The sequence below is a fragment of the Tiliqua scincoides genome, chromosome 9 (assembly GCF_035046505.1).
Source record: "Tiliqua scincoides isolate rTilSci1 chromosome 9, rTilSci1.hap2, whole genome shotgun sequence".
NCBI lineage: Eukaryota > Metazoa > Chordata > Lepidosauria > Squamata > Scincidae > Tiliqua > Tiliqua scincoides.
In genome coordinates, this window is record NC_089829.1 from 47,550,759 (window position 1) to 47,568,896 (window position 18,138).

The window sequence follows — 18,138 nt, forward strand, 5'->3', positions numbered from 1 at the left end:
TGCTGGTCATGAAGGAATGGATTTATTTACAATAAAGCTGTTATACAATTCCAAGTCATCTGTGCCATCTATTTAGTCCCAATACAATACCAGTGCCACTTCTCTGTCTACATCAAGTTCCAAAGTCTGACAAGACCTTGGAACAGGATTGGAGGCCTCCATCTTTGGCCGTGCAGAGCGCCACTGCTATGTCACAAAGAGCTTCTGTAGGCCATATCTGGCGTGTGGGCCGCATGTTTGACACAAACTCTTTGCTCTCTATTATGGGTGTGTAAGATTACAGCCTTAGACTGAGCTTTTGAGGGGTGGGGTTTGTTCTACAATGCTATGACGCACCCTGATCCTTTGCGATGTAGCATCAAATCTGAATTTAGCTACAGTATTTTTAACTTTACTTGCTGCTCTTTCAGATGCATTGAACTGATATTAGAAACACCTAAAAAGTTTCAGTTTCTGAATACATTAAATCAATTTGCTTTCCAATAAGTGTCACTGGATTGACCATCCTTAAGACTTATCTTTTCCTCACTGAACACAAGGGGCTTACTTCTAAGTAGATATGCACAGAATTGTATTGTTAATTGCTAACTGGCAATACACTATCAGCATCTAACAATGTTTATGGAAAAATAACATCGCAGTCCTATACATGCCTAGTAAATTCCACCTAGTTCAGTGGGACCTACACCCAGATAAGACTGTATAAGACTGCAGCCTAAATCCCTCTAAATGAGCTTTTATTCAAGAAAGTAAACTTATGATACCCTCCAAAAATGGAATTCTGTGTCCACTCTTGTGACCCAAGTACTGTAAAATCTTAACTGGCGTTGGGGCAGGGAGACAGATTATGATGCCTTTAGAGGGGGGCAGTGATTTTCACGTCTACATTTAATCAGGAAAGCACTAATCAGAAACTAAATTCAGAGATTATTTAAATCAGCTGCCACTGATTATTCTACAGTCACTGCACAAATAGACTTTAAGGATATTCTTCCTACGAGAGGCAGTTTTCAAGTACAGCAACAAGACTGCATCTCTACAAATCACTCAATTAGATGGCATTTGTCCTCAATAGATCCAATAAACCAGAAGGAGGATCTTGGCAGAGGGGGAGGCTTAGAGTGCACCTTTCATCATATTTCAGTTTAACCTTATAGACCTGAATGCAAAATATGGGGGGGGGGGAGAGACGGGACAACAAGACAAGGAGCATGCATTGCATCTGACAGGAGACACAGTGGGGCTGCAGTTCTATACAGAAGCTCCCCTACTCAAGAACATTCAACTTAAGAACTTTCAAGAGCCAAACATGCCTGGCCATGTGTCCACAGATGGCATGAGCGGCCATTCCCACACATTCCCCATCTTATTCCAGCAAGCCCCCTTAGCCTGTGTTTCAAGTTAAGACCGCACAATATAGAGTGATGCACTGCAACTACATTTTTTTCATATTTCCCATGTTTGCTACCAATATAGCATTTTTGGACCTGGACAACTTACAAACAAATCCCTGGAACCTAATCTGTCCTTAAGTAGGGGAGCTTCTAACACACTATCCTGGGAGTAAGTCTCATTGAATCCAATGGGGCTTACTTCTGAGTAGCATGCAAAGGACTGCACTGTGAGGCTCCTTCCAAGTGGCCAACTGCCACTTGGCCTCTCCTTGCACTAAGCAAAATCCACCAGAGGACAGCTACCCTGCAGAAGGAGAAATGGGAAGCTTTCTCATATTGTTCTACCTAGATGTATTTTATTGGTCTCTTGTGAGCAGACCTTGGGGTTTTCTTTCAACAAGAAAAAGGCAAAGAAATACGGGAAGTAAAGCATGAAACATACACAGATAGCACCAATTCTACTAGCTGCTAGTATGTTTTTAAAAAATCATAAACATTTCCCACACAGAGATGAAAGACATGAAATATGTATTTGGGTAATTCAAAGCAATTTGCTACTTCAGAAGGTCTCATATAAAATCTGTAGAAACATCAGATTATTCCTAGACAGGCTGACTGGAGTCTTAACATGATGACCAAGGCCTCACATCTCAGCCCCCAACCACCACACACACAAACCTCTTTTAGCTGACAAGAAAGTAATTCATTTGGAGCAGCTGAGATTTCATAGCAATGCTCAGAATGGACTGCCTGATGCTGACTGTTATTCAGAAGATATTCTCAAGGCAATCTCTTCAAAGTGGGTTTTCTGAAGACATAGGTGACAATTCGGCATGCTGCCCAGACCCAGAGCCATTCTGGTACGTGCTGTCCTAAGAGAACCTACAAAACATAAGCAAGTTAGATTCAAGGGTTTATTTAATACAGTGATTCACCTATAGCTGACATTCTCTCCTGCCATCCTCCCCCCTTCCCTCTCCAACATTTGATTTGAGAGAGCAGATTAATGATGTCTTCTTAACAGACCACTTGTCACCAGTGATGCACAGGCTCCTACCAACAGGTGTTCCTATCAACAGTTAACTGAGTTCGGGTGCAATCCTATCCTGTGGTGCAAGAGGCAAGCCAAGAGGTTTGTGCTGTATCCAGCGCAGGATAGGGGCCCAAAGTGGCTCAGTCAGAGGTAAGGGGAAATTTTTCCCCTTATAGGTAAGGCACCCTGGCTCCTCTGGGTCTCCTTGGACTTGTGCCACCACCAGAGGTGGCGCAAGTCCGAGGAGAGTGGAGTGGCTTCAAACCGCTCCAAACTCCCCAGGAACGGAGGTTGGGATCTGGCATAACTTCAGGGTCCCTGCTCCGCCTCCCGCTCCCCACCCCCTCGCCCCTGGGGCTGCCCTCCACCCACCCTTCCCCCGCCCTGGAACACCTCCCTCCCGCCTCCTCCCTGCCCACCTCAGAGCTTGCGTCGACCCAGTTGGGCTGACGCAAGGCTTGCCATGCAAGCCACCGTGGAGGCTGGGTTCGGCCTCCATGTGCCAGTGCACTTCTGTGTGCTGGCATGGCTTGCTTGCAAGGAGGGGCAAACTTGCTTTACGGCATGTTTGTGACCCTCCTGGACTGGTTCAAGGAACTTCTCTGGATTGCGCCCTTCAAAACGAACCATTTGTAATAACAATGGGGGTACTGAGAAAAAAATAAGCTTCCCTCCCCCCCCCACCCCAGCCACAGAGCATTTCAACCTGAGCTGAATAAAATCGTATTGTAACTGGAAATTTATTGCATGAAAATGGGGAAAAATTTCTCTGACAGACATTCTCATCACCCAAGTCAAGAAGGCTTTGGAAAACACAACTATGTTGGTTCATAATATGCAGAAGAGCACATGATATGCATTCGAACACGGGAGTTGTGCCCTGCTCCCAGTCTCTAGATCTATGAAACAGTAGCCAGGCAATACTGAGTGGTGTTTGAAACCGTAACACAAACTAGCTCAGGATCCTCCACTAGATTCTGCTTCATAAGCTCTGTTAAATCAACCCAGGGTCTGTGTTCATCCAGGTTTTCCTTCCTGGAAAACCAAGAGAAAATTTATTCCAAATAACTGAATTCACAACTTCACCATAATTGAATGTGGCCAGTATCCTGCAGTCCTTCTGGATATTCCAAGGGTGGCAATAGCATGATGCGCATACTCTTCACCAGAAGGCACTAAAATCCCCTTTTGGCTGAGCTTGTCACTGTATGTTGTCATGTTGGTGGACATGAAAGATGGAAGTAAGCTCTGAACAAAGATGCCTTGGGAACCATACTCGTAATGAAGTGCTCTGCTGAAATGGTCCACGTAAGCCTAAGATTAAAAGCACATTGTTAGGATTCTCTGGTTTTGACATGGAGAAACTACAAGGCCCAGCTGCTTAGGGAGCATGGTGTGCAGAAGATTGTGCCAGAGCGGCCAATGGCTTTGATGGCGATCTGAAGCCGATACATTCTTGCCCATCCCACTCCACCTCTCGGTGCTTTCTTTTTTTTTCTTGTGTCCTTCCCAGTTTCTAGAAATTCAGGTTCAAATCTCAGCTCTGGTTGAATCACGGGTAGAATACAGAAAGTGAGAGAGGATGTAGCTCCAGGAAATCTCAAATCTACTTTATACCACGTCTCTCAGACATTGAGGTCTCTACCGGCCCTCTTTGCAACACATACTGTTTGACATGAAATACACTTTCTGGAGGATGATGGTGTCCCCAGCCTAGCACTGCCTGGATGCATACGTTCTTGCATTGAAGGATTCCTTTGCCAGCATATTGTTGAGTTGCATAGTAGTCTGCAGGGAGAAGAGAGGCCCAGATCCCCAAAAGCCCTACTCATAGGCAGCAATCAGGGGACTCATTTCTACCTTTAGTTTACAGTACAGTCTATAAAGGAGCTTTCTGGGGAGGTGGAAGAACAGAGTTCATTAACTAATACACTAAAATCATGGCTAGAGATGGAATCTATTACAGAGGCCAACACACATTTTGCTTCCTTAAACATTACACCAATTCCTGGGTATATTTGGGGTGCTGATTTCAAAAATGGCATCCGTTTTGCCCTATCACATCTAGTTTTGGAGACACAGCACAGCCTCTTTAGTGAATGGTTCAAACACCTTCCTCATGAGGAAACCTACAACATGGCTTCCTCATGAGGAAGCTGCTTGAACCAGTCACTAATGAGGCTATATTGTATCTCCAAAACTAGACGTGATCAGGCAAAATGGATGCCATTTTTTGGAATTGGCACCCCAAATTCATATCAAACCACCATAAAGTTTGGGAAAAACTTTTCTGACCCTCAGTTTTGTAGGCCTGTGTTATTATTTTCACTCTATTTCCACTGTATTTCCACTGTACTCCATGGGTTCAGAGTGACTTACAGATCCTTCTTTCAAATCAAATAGCCTCTGCTTCCTATAGTCATTCCAAACAGAAAAATGCATTATTGCACAAGTGACATATCAGATGGTTTTCAGAGACTGATTTGTTTGCAGGGCTGGTCTATGAGGCACCCAAGGCAGCGCACCAAACTTCTTTACCCCGTGGCATATTAGCTACAGTCTCCACCACTCTTTCTCCTCCCATTCCTTGGATTCAGAAAGGAAAAGGGGAACAGAGGAGAAGAGAAAGTGTGGTGGAGAGGAGCGTGGTAGACTTGAGGGGTCATTTCTGGTGGTGGATGAACAAAGGGTGTCTGCCTCTTCCTTCCACTTCTGATGCACTAGCCCAGGGGTGGGCTAACATTTTGGCAAGAGGGTCACATCAGCTCTCTGACACTGTGTCAGGAGGAAAGAATTAATTTACATTTTAAAACTGAATAAATTTACATAAGTTTACATAAATGAATACTTTAGAGATGGAACTTATATGAATGAATGAATTTTACTAGGCTTATTAATAATAAACATGAGAACTATAATATAAGCATGCAAAGAAAACTCACGAGAACTACAGACTATTAATGTGAGTGGTGGAGCTGTTGTCTTGAGCCACCAACACATCATTCAAGCCCAGGAGGGGAAGGGGAAAAATCTCAGAGCCACCAACTTATTAGAAAGCACCAGGAAAAGGAGGGGAAAAAAATCTCCGAGCCATTTCCCGTCCTTCAGTGCCCCCCACCCGCCACACGAGTGAAAACAAGCAGCACATGGAAACAACCCTATTTCTCCATCTCTCAGAGCCCCCAGCTACCCCCTGACTCCTAAGTTGGCGCACATTCCTTCCCATTCAAAAGCTCCATGTCTTTTCCCCCTCACGCCCGCCCCTCCCAACACAAAGCACACTCTACACTCCAGCAGCATTCACCAGACTTCTCACCCCCATCCAATTTCTGGCCTCTGCTGCGGCCTCCCCAAACTCATCCTGTTTGCCGAATTGGCAGGGCTTCTGCAGAACTCTGGCGCAAGAGCCGAAAAGCTCTGCAGAGCCAGCCTTTCCCTTGCTGCTGCCGCTGCAAAGATCAGTCATGTTGGGCCAGCGAGGGCTCCGGCAGGTCTCCAGAGGGCCAAGTGCCAGTTGGAGATGAGAGGCTCTCTGGGGCCGGACTGGGGGTCTCTGACGGCCGCAAATGGCCCGTGGGCTGGGGTTTGCCAACCCCTGCACTCGCCCACCACTCCCCTCTCCTGCTCTCTTCCTTCCTTCCTAAATCCAGGAAGAGGAGCAGCAGAGGCAACAAAAGAGGATGGCACCCCTTGCCAATCAAGCAATGGAGAAAACTGCCCCAGGTGGCCCCATGGATGGATTAGCCCTGTTTGTAGAGTCTCATGCCCATTTTGCAGCTCAGAACAGTCCATATTACAAGTACAAGGAACAGGGGTGGTCCAGAAGAGAGGCTTGGGCTTCAAGAGCAGGGATCAAGCCTTACTTGATGAACAGCCACTCCTAATCCTGCGTGTCAGACTAACAAGCCACTCATTCATTTATTAATAACTATTTCTCCAGCTCATTAAGTGAGTTTTTGCACCGGTGTTTTATGATTCAGCTAATTCTGAATGTCTGCCTTTATACAGATGGGACTGGTGATGCAGCACATATGCAATCCCCCTTCCCAGGCCTGATCCTCCAACATGGGTCAAGATGGACTTACACCAGCAATATCACTGGCGCAAGCCTGAAGTTACCCATAGCAGTGGCTGGGGCTTTCTCTGGCGGAAGGAGACAAAGATCCCTTTACCTTAAGGAGACATACTCCCTGCTAAATTACCCTATGGGATTCAGCATAGCCTGTGCTGGTGCCATTGCATCAGCACAGGGAAACCCAGAGCGGACTGAGCTGCACATTTGTTCATATTTCCAGAAATTTTCTCCAATACATTTGAATGGGCTTACTTCTGAGTAAGATAAATAACACCTTTTTCAAACACCTCTGTTTATAAGAAATGGTCTGGCAGCTGTTGTGTTTTCAAAAAGAAAGAAACATTGCCACCCTTTGTAGCCAACTTCCATTCAGCATCTTCTCATTTTTTCCTATACCTTGTCCATGGTTGAACTTACTGTCCTCCCTGAGTGACAAACGAAATCCTGATCATTCTTGCAGTGGCAAAAAAGGAAAAGCTACTTCCAGTTTTTGTCACGAAACCAAAAATGACTTTTCTTTGGTGCTAATTATAGCAGTTTGGAGGCACAGGGAGGACTGCAGAGGGGGTCACAGGCTCCCCAGACTACTACCCCAGGTGAGCAGGAAAAAACCCTTCTGTCCCCAGCTGCACAATCATGGCGGCTGCATTGCTGCCTCCTCCCCTCCCCCACAAGCACTTACAGTTCCCAAACGCTCTCTGCTTTAGATCATTATGCAACAGATGAAGCCAGAAACTGAAATGTTGAACACTGACATTTTAAATGTTCTTGGTTTGTTAATTACTAATTTAGATATTACTATTGTACTAGACACAGTATCCTTCCAGGATCCAGAGCCTACCTGTCTGCAGTGTGATTTGGCTGCTTCAAATTCAGTGAAGAAAGCAACTACTCAGTGCTGAATTACCACCACCCCCTTGCTAGAACAGGTAAAAAGAAAAATCTTCTGAGTGAAACAACACCCCTCTTCCATTATTATTAATTGTTATTATTAACAGTATTTATATACCGCTTTTCAATGTACCATACTGGCAGTGAGACAGATAACAGCAAAATATTGGAAGGCAGTGGAACAGCCAAAAGTAACGGAATGGCTTGTAAAACTTTGGGATCTCACCAAAATAAACAAATTTATATGGTACAGGGGTCACTTAAGGACCATGATACCTTCTCCTATCCCCACAACACTGTTGTGTAAACAGACACTCCCTGCCAGACACTCACTGTGCAGGCTATGGGAGACCTGATTGCCTCATTAACAGCCTCTTCTTTGTTGTGTAATCAAGCCACTTGCTGGCTACAGGAGACCTTGTCCCATTAAGAGCCTTTTGGTTGTAGTTTGATCACTGTCCTATAAGTGGTTTGTCATGGAAGGTCTGAAGGTCTTTAAGCAGGCCCACCTGTATACACAAACCATTAGATGGAATAGCTGCAGAGAGGTTTTGAAGAATTTTAGACCAAATTGGAACAGTAAACAAGGTTCAATGACAGGCGATCCTCCTTTGCGTAAACAATGTTAGGATGTGGGTGTTAAGACCACCTTGTTGTAAACGAAGCACACACTGGTTCAGAGATGATTGGTGTTTAAGTGGGAAATGGTTTTTTTTCTTTTGTTCTTCTGTGCGCCATTGTATTTATTTCTTTTTTTGACTTTGATATACCACTTTGTGTAGTACTTATATTTTGCATTACCATTTCACCACATTATCTTTTTCTTCATAATTTAATCATATTTGGCTGTTCTAAAAGCTTCCAAGGAAAACTGCTCACCCACCCACCCCCACACACACACACACACTATACATATATTTTGAACTGTACCTTGGAGGCAGAATATGCTGACATGTGCGGAGTGGGCTGGCAGCAGGCCAGAGATGCAATACTCACAATGGCACCTTTCTTTCTCTCCACCATTTCTGGCAGCAGCATGTATGTCATCATAGTAGTTGCCCCAATATTGATATTGATGATCTCCCAGATTTTATCCTGTGTCAGATTGGTAAAATAATCTGGACAGTCATAGAACACGCCAACATTATTCACCAAGATGCCAACCTCTTTGCCCTTCAAGCCTTTCTCAATGACAGGATAAATCCCATGGCCTTTACTGAAGTCAGCCACAATCACAACTGTTTCAACCTTGTAGGTATCTGCAATCTCTCTGGCAACAGCATCCAGTTTTTCCTTGTTCCGGCTAATTAAGATGACATTAACCCCGTGGCTTGCCAGCTCTTTAGCATAGGCCTTTCCGACACCAGAGGTGCAACCTGCAAGAGGAGAGCAACGAAACCTTGGCATGCCAATCCTAAATGCATTCACCAGTAGTAAATCAAACAGATTTCAGAAGAATTTGTTATTTAAAATCTTTGCATCATGACTGAAAAAAGCAAACATCATTCAAAGCAGCTCAGTCAAAACACAGTATAGCAATAAAAAACACAGAATAGAAAAAAAACAGAAATTACAAAATGTCAAAGAGAACCCGACAAATAAAAAAAACTCAGCAGCAGCAACCAACGCTGAAGCCTCCACAAGGTAAAAAGCTCCCTTTGAAAAACTATTTTCAGTCTCCAATGGAATGAGAGTATAGATAAGGCAAGATGGGTTGCCCAGGTGAGTCATGCAGGAGAGCCTCTCCAGATGACTTTGGAGAGTGGGCAGGTTCACACCAGGGAATCTTTGAGGGCAGTGTTTCTCAAACTGTGGGTTGGGACCCACTAGGTGGGTCGTGAGCCAATTTCAGGTGGGTCCCCATTCATTTCAATATTTTATTTTTAATATCTTAGACTTGATACTACTATGGTATGTGACTGCATTTAGGAAATGTTATAGACCTGTACTTTTAACAGGCTATTATGTATATTCTTTTAGAAATAATAGTAAATGGAACTTACTCCTGGATAAATGTGGGTAGGATTGCAGCCTAGGATTGTTAAAAATGTTCCTGCTTGGTGATGTCACTTCCGGCCATGACATCACTTTTGGTGGATCCTGACAGATTCTTATTCTAAAAAGTGGGTTCCGATGCTAAATGTGCGAGAACCACTGCTTTAGGGATATACAGGTATAACCTAATTATTAACGGATTTTTCACCTGCAGTTTTATCTCAATGGAATGCAGGAGAGCGGCAGCAGACAGGCAATCACTCATTCACTCACTCACTCCATGTCTCTCCCCAGGGCCTTAGAAGTTTAGTTCACTCTGAGGCAAGCAACCCTTCCCTTCCCCTTGGACCAGGTGATAAGAATGCAAAGTGGAAGTGATTATCACCTCCACTTTGCATTCTTTCAAGTGCTCCAGGGGGAAGGGAGGGGTCACTTGCTTCTGAGGGAACTGAAACTAAGCTGTGGATTGATGGCTTGCCTGCCTCCTGCTGCTCTCCCACTTACAATTCTAAAGGAGGCTATTTTTAAACCTCTGAGTGAAGGAGGTTGTTTCTTTAAACTGATTTCATTTAACACAATTTTCAGCATCGGTTGAGGTTCTGGGAACAGAACCCCCACGTACGCCAAGACACCACTTGTATTACTTCCAGATAAATGGCTTACAGTGCTGGCTTCAATCTCACAGTCCTGGTTTTATGCATTTGGATTGTGTCTCACAGCAAGACGCTGCCTAGGAATGCAGGCCTGTAAAGGCCCAAGACCATTTTCTAATCTATGGATATATTGTGACTTCTGAAGGCAGGAGCACCTGGAGAAGACAGGCGAGTAGCTGGCTACTGAAGAGAGGGCCTGTGCAGTGGTAATATCCAAGGTACAGAACTTGCTAAGCATGGTCATCTAGTGCAGCGGTTCTCAAACTTGTAGGTCAGGACACACTAGGTGGGTCACGAGTCAATTTCAAGTGGGTTCCCATTCATTTCAATGTGTATTTTATTTTTAACGTATTAGACATGATGCTGCCATGGTATATGACTGCGTTTGGGGAAATGTTACAGAACTGTCCTTTTTAACAGGTTACTATATATATGCTTTTAACAATGATAGTCAATGGGGCTTATTCCTGGGTAAGCGTGGATAAGACTGCAGCCTTTGGGATGTGTGAGGATTTTTTTTTAAACAGATCTGCAACTACTTGGGAGGGTTAGGAGGGTTCTTCTTATACTTTTTGTAAACTTCTAATTTACTTAATTTGATTTCATTTTGTCATATTTTTCCTGCTTGACAATGTCACTTCCAGCCATGACATCACTTCCAGTGCATCCCGACAGAGTGACATTCCTTAAAGTGTGTCTCCCCATACTAAAATGTTTGAGTACAATTGATATAGTGTCTTCCTTATTATCTTTTAGATGCCAGGCAAAACCTGCCCTGTTATCTTGGCCCTTGAACAGTACTATATAACATTGTCTCCTAAATTGATCTGATTGGCTGTTTGACTGATTTTTGTTATGTTTTGTGTGTTTTTTTTCTTTTTCTGTCTTGTCTTTTTCTGCTTGATTTTTTCTGTTTTATTGTATTTTTAACTGCATATTGTAAGTTGCCATGAAGCTGTTATGAAAGGCAGGGGGAAAATACCTTAATGTTGCAGTGGTTTCAGATGTGATGTGAGCATTTATTTCACATTTCTTGATGCCTACTTACTGCCCTCACAGGGCCATGAACTAAGCACAGAGGGTACAGCCAAGGAGAGGAACTCAAATTTTGGCAGGGTGTAGCAGGGTTTCAAGGCAGCTACCAAGTTGACTTGAAAGGCAGGGCTAGATGTATTAGATCAGCCATTTTCAACCACTGTGCCGTGGCACACTGGTGTGCCGCAAGTGGTCCACAGGTGTGCCACAGGAATTTGGTGGAAGGTCATTTATTAATAGGGCCAATGGGAGATGTGAGCCCCCACTGGCAGCAAGGTGTGCCTTGTCAATTGTCAAAAACCTGGTGGTGTGCCTTGACCATTTTTAGTGCCTTGTCAGTGTGCCATGAGATGAAAAAGATTGAAAATCACTGTATTAGATGAAAATGTTCAGGAAAGTACAAAGTCAGAATTCTGGGCAAGGTGAAGCCAAGATCCAATCAACCGATCCAGGACTCCAGAGTTGCCAGCAAGATAGCAAATGGAATGTGTTGAAGCACAATTCAGTTTGGAAATATTTATTACTGGAGTGTTTCATTTTTGGTCACAGACATCATTTCTCATTCAGGGGAACAAGAAAAAACAGTTGCAGTCTCTTACCTGTGACAACAGCCCATTTTCCATATAGCTTAACTAGATCAGCCTTTCTGACCAGCCTAGGAATGAAATGTAACCTGATCAAGGTGTAAGTGTCATTTGCAAAGGTTAAACAAGTCTTGGCCATATAGAGGGCACCAATGAAAGCCAACATCTCCATATAAGAACTGCAGGACCGTCCAACCTCCCTGAGTAAGAGGGAGAAGCTGTCCACAGCAGCCATGCCAACTGAATGTCTGGAAAATAAAATGCAAAATATTTCGGTGAGGAATAAAGTCATTAGATTAAGTGGAAGTCACAGAGACTATGTCTACCCTACTATTTCCACAGCTGAAAGCTCAGAGAGGTCACGCTGTCAACCAAGGAAAGAATAATTGAGTTATTAATCACCAGTGTTTAAACAGAGTCAATTATATATTTATATACATCTGCATATTATTAAAATCTTGACACCGGCACCTTTGGGGGATTCTGTATTAATTGCATGCAAGTGCTTTCAGTTCAACAAAAGCCACCCATCACTGCTAGGAGGAAAGGCATTCTCCAATAAGTTCTTTTCCTATTATTTATGTGAGGAATTTATGTCCTGTCTTTCCCTTCCAATGCAGGCATCCAAGGTGGTTAATGCTAGTGACCAAGCCAATCTAAAACACAGAAAATAACAGTAAAAAGCAGTAACAAGCAGTGGGAGGGGAGGACATCAAACAAATCCCATAACCCAAAAAGGGAAAGGGAAAGAAAATCACTCCAATTCAGAAAGGCAGCAGAAAACAGAAAGGTCTTCAAGTGCCACTGAAAGACTTGCAGAATGTATGCAAAGTTGCAAAACATACACATAGTTTTCAATGAAGCAGATAACACCCATTAATTCTGTTGAGGTCTGTTAAATCAAAGGTTTGCTGCACTGCTCTCACTAGCAAGTCAGTCTTGGAAAATCTGTTACCTGAGGACCAAGAGGCTCATCTTACTGAACATCCACCTGCAACTACTGCCCAGCAGTCAGGTAGCTGCTGCCCTCACATAACACTGACTAGTCTCCCTACAGGCCAAGATCCATTAAAAAAGCAAACAGAGGCCATTGAGGCATCAGCAAAAAGCATCAGTTCCAAAATCAGTGTTCGTTTTATCCTTAGTCCCATTCCAAAAGAACGAAACCCACAGGAAAGTTGAGAAGCTGAGAGCATGGAACTGCCTCCCAAAGTAGAATTTGTTCTTGGATATATTCTTTTAAACTATTTGCCTACACTATTTCCATAAGAGTTTATGGAAACTATTGGATGGTCAATGAAAATGGATTCTCTGCACTCTTCCTGTCACTAAAAGACTTATACTGAAAGGCTGGAAAGATAAATACCCACCTTCTATTATGCAATGGATGGAAGAATTCTCAACTCTCTCTATATTTGAATCAGCTGTCAATAAAAGGCAATTTTGTATGGATAAATTTATGAAAATCTGGAAACCTTTTTCAAAGTAGTCATCTATAGAAGTTTATCATTGATTTTTGTTATATAAGATGTATGATAAGGCTTCTATATGTGTGTGTGTGTGTGTGTGTGTGTGTGTGTGTGTGTGTGTCCTTTTTTTGCCTCCTTTATTATTATAGTATATATACACTGTGTCAAGATTTTATTATTGTATTATTTTCATTCTTCAATAAAGGTTTAAAAAATTATATCTAATCTATTAGGTAGGATTAGAACACCTGCACAGGTGTTCGTGCACTCCAGCCACTTCAGCTATTTGCAATTTGCCCTGAACCAATTGTTTGCAACCAGCTCTAGCTATGCCTGAGCAAAGAGTTAACATAATCTATTGGCCCCCAGCACTTCTGCACCTTAATTGTACTTCTGATCCTAGTGCGCTCTCGTTCTCTCACAGCTTCTCTATTCTAGTCTATCCTGTCTCTGGCACATGTTCCTTTTCTCATGTTGTCTTCTTCTCTCCCTTCCAGCTAATCCTTCTGCATCCTTGCCTATCTCAATGGTTGCTAGAGCAGCATGTTGGGAAAGAGGTATTACGGGAGTTGCAAGGCAAATGCTTACACAGAAAAGTGCAATACACAGAACCAGGCAGGGGTAGCCCAGACACCATGCAAAAGGCCATGGATGTTGGCCTGTAGGGAGAGTAGTCAGTGTTATGTGAGGGCAGCAGCTACCTGGCTGCTGGGCAGTAGTTGCAGGTGGATGTTCAGTATGATGAGCCTCTTGGCCCTCAGGTAACAGATTTTCCAAGACTGACTTGCCAGTGAGAGCAGTGCAGCAAACTAGGGGCAAGCCAGGACAATTGCATAGCCCAGTGGACAGGCAGAGAGAGAGAGAGAGAGAGAGAGAGAGAGAGAGAGAGAGAAGTGGGTGGGTTAGCATGAAGAATGAAAATAAAGTTCTATTTCTTTAATTAGTCTTCCACTCTCTTCATTACTGAAAAAAAATAAGCACAATCAACATAAAAGAACAAAGAAGAATGGGGTAATTATATACATAACAATACTACTTACATTGAGAGCCAAAAAATTTATATAGTGAAAAATGTGAAGCAATCAACAGACCTTAATCCATAGACAGTAAATATACCATGCATATACAGTATATCTTCAAATATCCCCAAATAGGTCCATTCATACTTGCCATCTATAAGCCATTCACTACAATCTTGGTAACATTAAAAGGTTAAAAAATAAAAAACATTAAAAGTTATGACAGGAGGGGACAAGTGCATGGAGAGTACTTTTCACAAATTCTGAACTGATTGCCAGGCCTGCTGGGTCAGAAAGAATAGTTGTGCAATTTTGTGCACACTACACAAAATCAATGTGGCATACTGATTTATAGACCTGTTTATACATAAGTAAGTTCCACTGAATCCAGTGCTTTACTGGCAGGTAAGCGTGCACATATAGCTGCAGTTCTGGATAGAAAAAAACAAAGGAACACACAAGACATGGTGGTGGCTTCTCAGTTGTCCCAGAAATCATGGCAATTTTAAATTCTTAATAAAATCCAGTTATCTCAGTTTTAAAGTGCACAACTGGAGACAAAAGAGAATTATTCAAGCATGGAAGCAACTGCACATGATCCTTGAACAAAGCTGCCACTCAGCTCCATAAACAATTTCGAAATGATTGCCCATGCAAACAATGCTCTTTTTAAAAACCAAGCAAGCAAAGACAGGCATTAAACTCATTGCGTGTCTCCCTTTTACCTGGCTTCCTTCTTTTATTCAGGCAGCCTCTGCTTTGGAATATAAATACTGCCTCCTGCCTGAAAAGGGTTCCCCCACCCTTGGAGCCTGATGCTGAAGCAGGAAGAAAATTCTCTTTTCTCCACCCCTTACCCTGAAGGGCAATCTCCAGCTCTGAGAGAAATCCTGGGAAGTGGATTTCTGGAATGGCCAATGTAGTAACAACTGCACTGTTAGGTGATGACAATCCACAATCCAGGTTTTGATGCTGCCAGCTTCTGCAGTTTCCCAGGCAGGTGGCAGACTTTGAACACACCCTTAAAAAAGAAAAATACAAGAAAGCAACATAGTATGAAATGTTATCTTCTGCTCACTGTCTAGAAATACTGATGGAGCACTAGAAAAGCAAATACTGATGGAATACTAGAAAAGCAAAGAAAAATACTAGAATCCTAGAAATACTAGAAAAGCTCTTTGCCCCAAATAAACCTGGCGAGAGGATCTAGGCATTTCTATTAATACTAGGGTGTGACTCCTTGTCTGCAAGCAAACAATAGACAATAGAATAAGCAGTTACACAGCAGGCACAGTGCAACGTTGTTAGAGCTGCACTCCAACAGGGCATCTGAAAGCCTTTCATACAAGATGTGAAGTGGCAATGACACATAGAGGCAAATGTTTCAAAATGCAAAGAAAACAGGGTATGCATATTAAAGGGTGTGCGTGTGTGTTCTTTTTCACTGCTGTAACTTAACAGCATCATGCTCTCTTCGCACCAAAAGTTGTAATAATGATAATGAAAAGAACGGCGTATAACTTCAGAGCTCTGGTGAAGATGAAAAACCCACTGATTTCTCTCTCTCCCCCACCCTCTACCAGGCCCCTTTTGCCTCCAAGGCAACCCCAAGAGGCTAACAATAAAATAAAGACATGAATTACAGGCAGTGTCAGCAGAACCAAAATCCACAATTGAATGATCAACATAAAAAATACTGTTCCCCCAGGATCACCATCACTGCAGTCAGCATCCTTCTCCAAAAGACAAACAAAAAAGCTAGCATTTTTGACAGATCTCCTAAACTTCGCTATGTAGGGTAGGGACCAGCTCTGGTCCTTCTCAGGGAATATATTTCACAAGCCTCACCACCAGAAAAGGCCCTGCTTCCTAGTGGAGGGTGCCCATTGTAGTAAAGCATTTAACTGTTCATCATTCCCCACAGTATTCCTCAAGCTGTTGCTTCAAGTCTCCATGTCCAGTAACAACAAGCAAAGTGCTTTAGTAACAACAGCCCTTAGCATCTATTTCCTGGAACAGTTCTGTGGTGGTGACTGAGGGCATACAAAGGAACACTCCCAGGCATGAGGCACTTCTGTAGGAACTGATGCTTGGAAAAGTTGTGCGTGTTTATTGCAAATGCTTCCTGGGCGAGGGAGATGTGAAATGGGGCCACATTTATTTGGTCACCAGTGTGTTACCTCCTAAAAGAAGCTTGCGCAGATACGGAAATGCTTGCTTGCTCGATCAATTGCACACCCTCTCTCTCTCTCTCTCTCTCTCTCTCTCTCTCTCTCTCTCACACACACACACACACACACACACACACACACACACACACACGCACACACACACACTTATTCATGCAAGACTGTTTTCCTAATCGTTCTAGAATAAAACTTAACATCTGTACAGCACTTTCCACATATGATCTTGGTGCACTCCCTACCACAACTGTATAAAGATAAGGAAGCATTGCTACCTCCATATTCAGGCTTGGGAAGACTGAGGTCAAGACAAAGGCCTTTGCTTGAAGCCACCTGATGAGCCTATGGCAGAGGCAACATTCAAACTAGGGAAATCCCAGTTGATAGCTCTGTGCCTTACAGTGCAATCCTATACACACTGACTGAGAAGCCCTATCCAACTCAGTGGAATTTATTCCCAAGTAAGTGCATAGGATAGAAGCTTTAGGGCCCAATCCTATCCAACTTTCCAGCACTGGTGCAGCCGCAATGCAGCCCCAAGATAAAGGAACAAATGTTCCCATTCCTTGAGGAGGCCTCTGAGACTGCCTCCCTGACACAGGAAGAAGTGCATACCCCAGTGGTTTTCAAACTCTCATGGAGAGTTTGAACCACTGTAAGTGCTCGCAGGGGCAGTTGGAAGGCAGTGGCACAATCCACAGGATCATGCCACTCAGGGGGCTGTAGGGGCTTGGATGCACTTACCCAAGCCTCCTGCATCTTCCCCAGGGTGCAGGGAGCCTGGTGAGACCTTTGGCAGAGCTCCCCACAGCAGCTAAAGTAAAAGTGGAGTGATCAGGCCCCACCTCCACTAAAGCCCCACCTCCTCCCTGCCTCCAGGCTGCGCCCACCCCTTAAGGGGGCAGAGGCCAGGGCCCAAAGGCTGGGGCATTGCGATGCCCCAGTTTGAAAAGCCGTGGCATACTGCATTGGCAGAGCAGCACCGGCACTGGAAAATTGGATAGGATTGGGACCTTAGTTTCTATCCAAGCACTACAATTTGAACCTGGTATGTCTTGGAAGTGGTTTAGTGGCTCTTTAAAAAGATACAGATTTACAGCTTTCTGTTACATTTTTTCTTCATTAAATAGTTTGGAGGGTAGCATTTAAAGGAGTGCCTTTTCCCACACAAACCTGTTTGGGTTTGAAGAGTATCCTCAGAAACCCAGATTAGCAAACTTCTGAAGCAAAGCAAGCGGTGATCACAAACAGGGTCTTTTCACTCTTTGAACCTCATCTGAGCAGGTTCCTCCAGAGGAATCTGCCAGGTGGCCTCTGTATACTCTTTCCTGCAGCAGGTCAAAACAGGTAATTTTCCAGGGTTATTTAGATGCCAGCAGTGTCATGCTTTTCAGTTGCTTCTTTTGCTTTGTATTACTAGACTTTTGAGGGTTTCTAACCAAAATCATCAAGTATAAATATGTATATAAAATTGTTGCATACGCTTCCGTCTGGGTGCATTAAAAGAGTGCATGACCACTGGTAACTATAACCCTTGCACCTGGGATTAAAGACTGAGGTCTGAGGGTAATTTTAAGGTTTTCCTCCTCTAGTTTCCTTTCTTGCACACAAAATTTCCCTCCTGCCTGATGTTATCAAAACAAGCTGTATGTATGTATTAATTATTATTAACAATATTTATATACCGCTTTTCAACTAAAAGTTCACAAAGCAGTTTACAGAGAAAAATCAAATAACTAAATGGCTCCCTGTCCCAAAAGGGCTCACAATCTAAAAAGATGCAAATGAATACCAGCAGACAGCC

At 43.4% G+C, this 18,138-nt stretch overlaps 1 protein-coding gene across 3 annotated transcripts; it reads right to left on the minus strand.

Annotated features, from left to right (window-relative positions):
- On the minus strand, window positions 1–17,160 carry HSDL1 (hydroxysteroid dehydrogenase like 1). Of its 3 annotated transcripts, XM_066637604.1 has the most exons (6): window positions 17,079–17,160; window positions 15,006–15,169; window positions 11,676–11,908; window positions 8,324–8,769; window positions 3,514–3,741; window positions 1–2,276 (listed from the first exon to the last, which is right to left on the minus strand). In XM_066637604.1, exons 3-6 carry the CDS (start codon window positions 11,893–11,895, stop codon window positions 2,175–2,177), a joined length of 996 nt encoding a protein of 331 aa, XP_066493701.1. In that variant the 5' UTR covers window positions 11,896–11,908; window positions 15,006–15,169; window positions 17,079–17,160; the 3' UTR covers window positions 1–2,174. The 3 variants fall into 3 exon arrangements, with proteins under 3 accessions (XP_066493701.1, XP_066493703.1, XP_066493702.1); XM_066637606.1 differs by lacking the exon at window positions 15,006–15,169 and having other exon boundaries at window positions 17,079–17,157; XM_066637605.1 differs by lacking the exons at window positions 15,006–15,169; window positions 17,079–17,160 and adding an exon at window positions 14,874–14,992.
- Window positions 17,161–18,138: the final 978 nt, after the last annotated feature.

Excerpts from the sequence above, each read along its gene's own strand:
- HSDL1 (XM_066637604.1), bottom strand. The coding sequence starts at position 11,895 with ATGGCTGCTGTGGACAGCTTCTCCCTCTTACTCAGGGAGGTTGGACGG. Across the intron at positions 3,742-8,323 it reads CAGCATATTCTGCCTCCAAG|GCTTACGTGGACCATTTCAG; the intron begins GTACAGTTCAAA and ends TTTTAATCTTAG. Across the intron at positions 2,277-3,513 it reads ACTGGCCACATTCAATTATG|GTTCTCTTAGGACAGCACGT; the intron begins GTGAAGTTGTGA and ends TATGTTTTGTAG.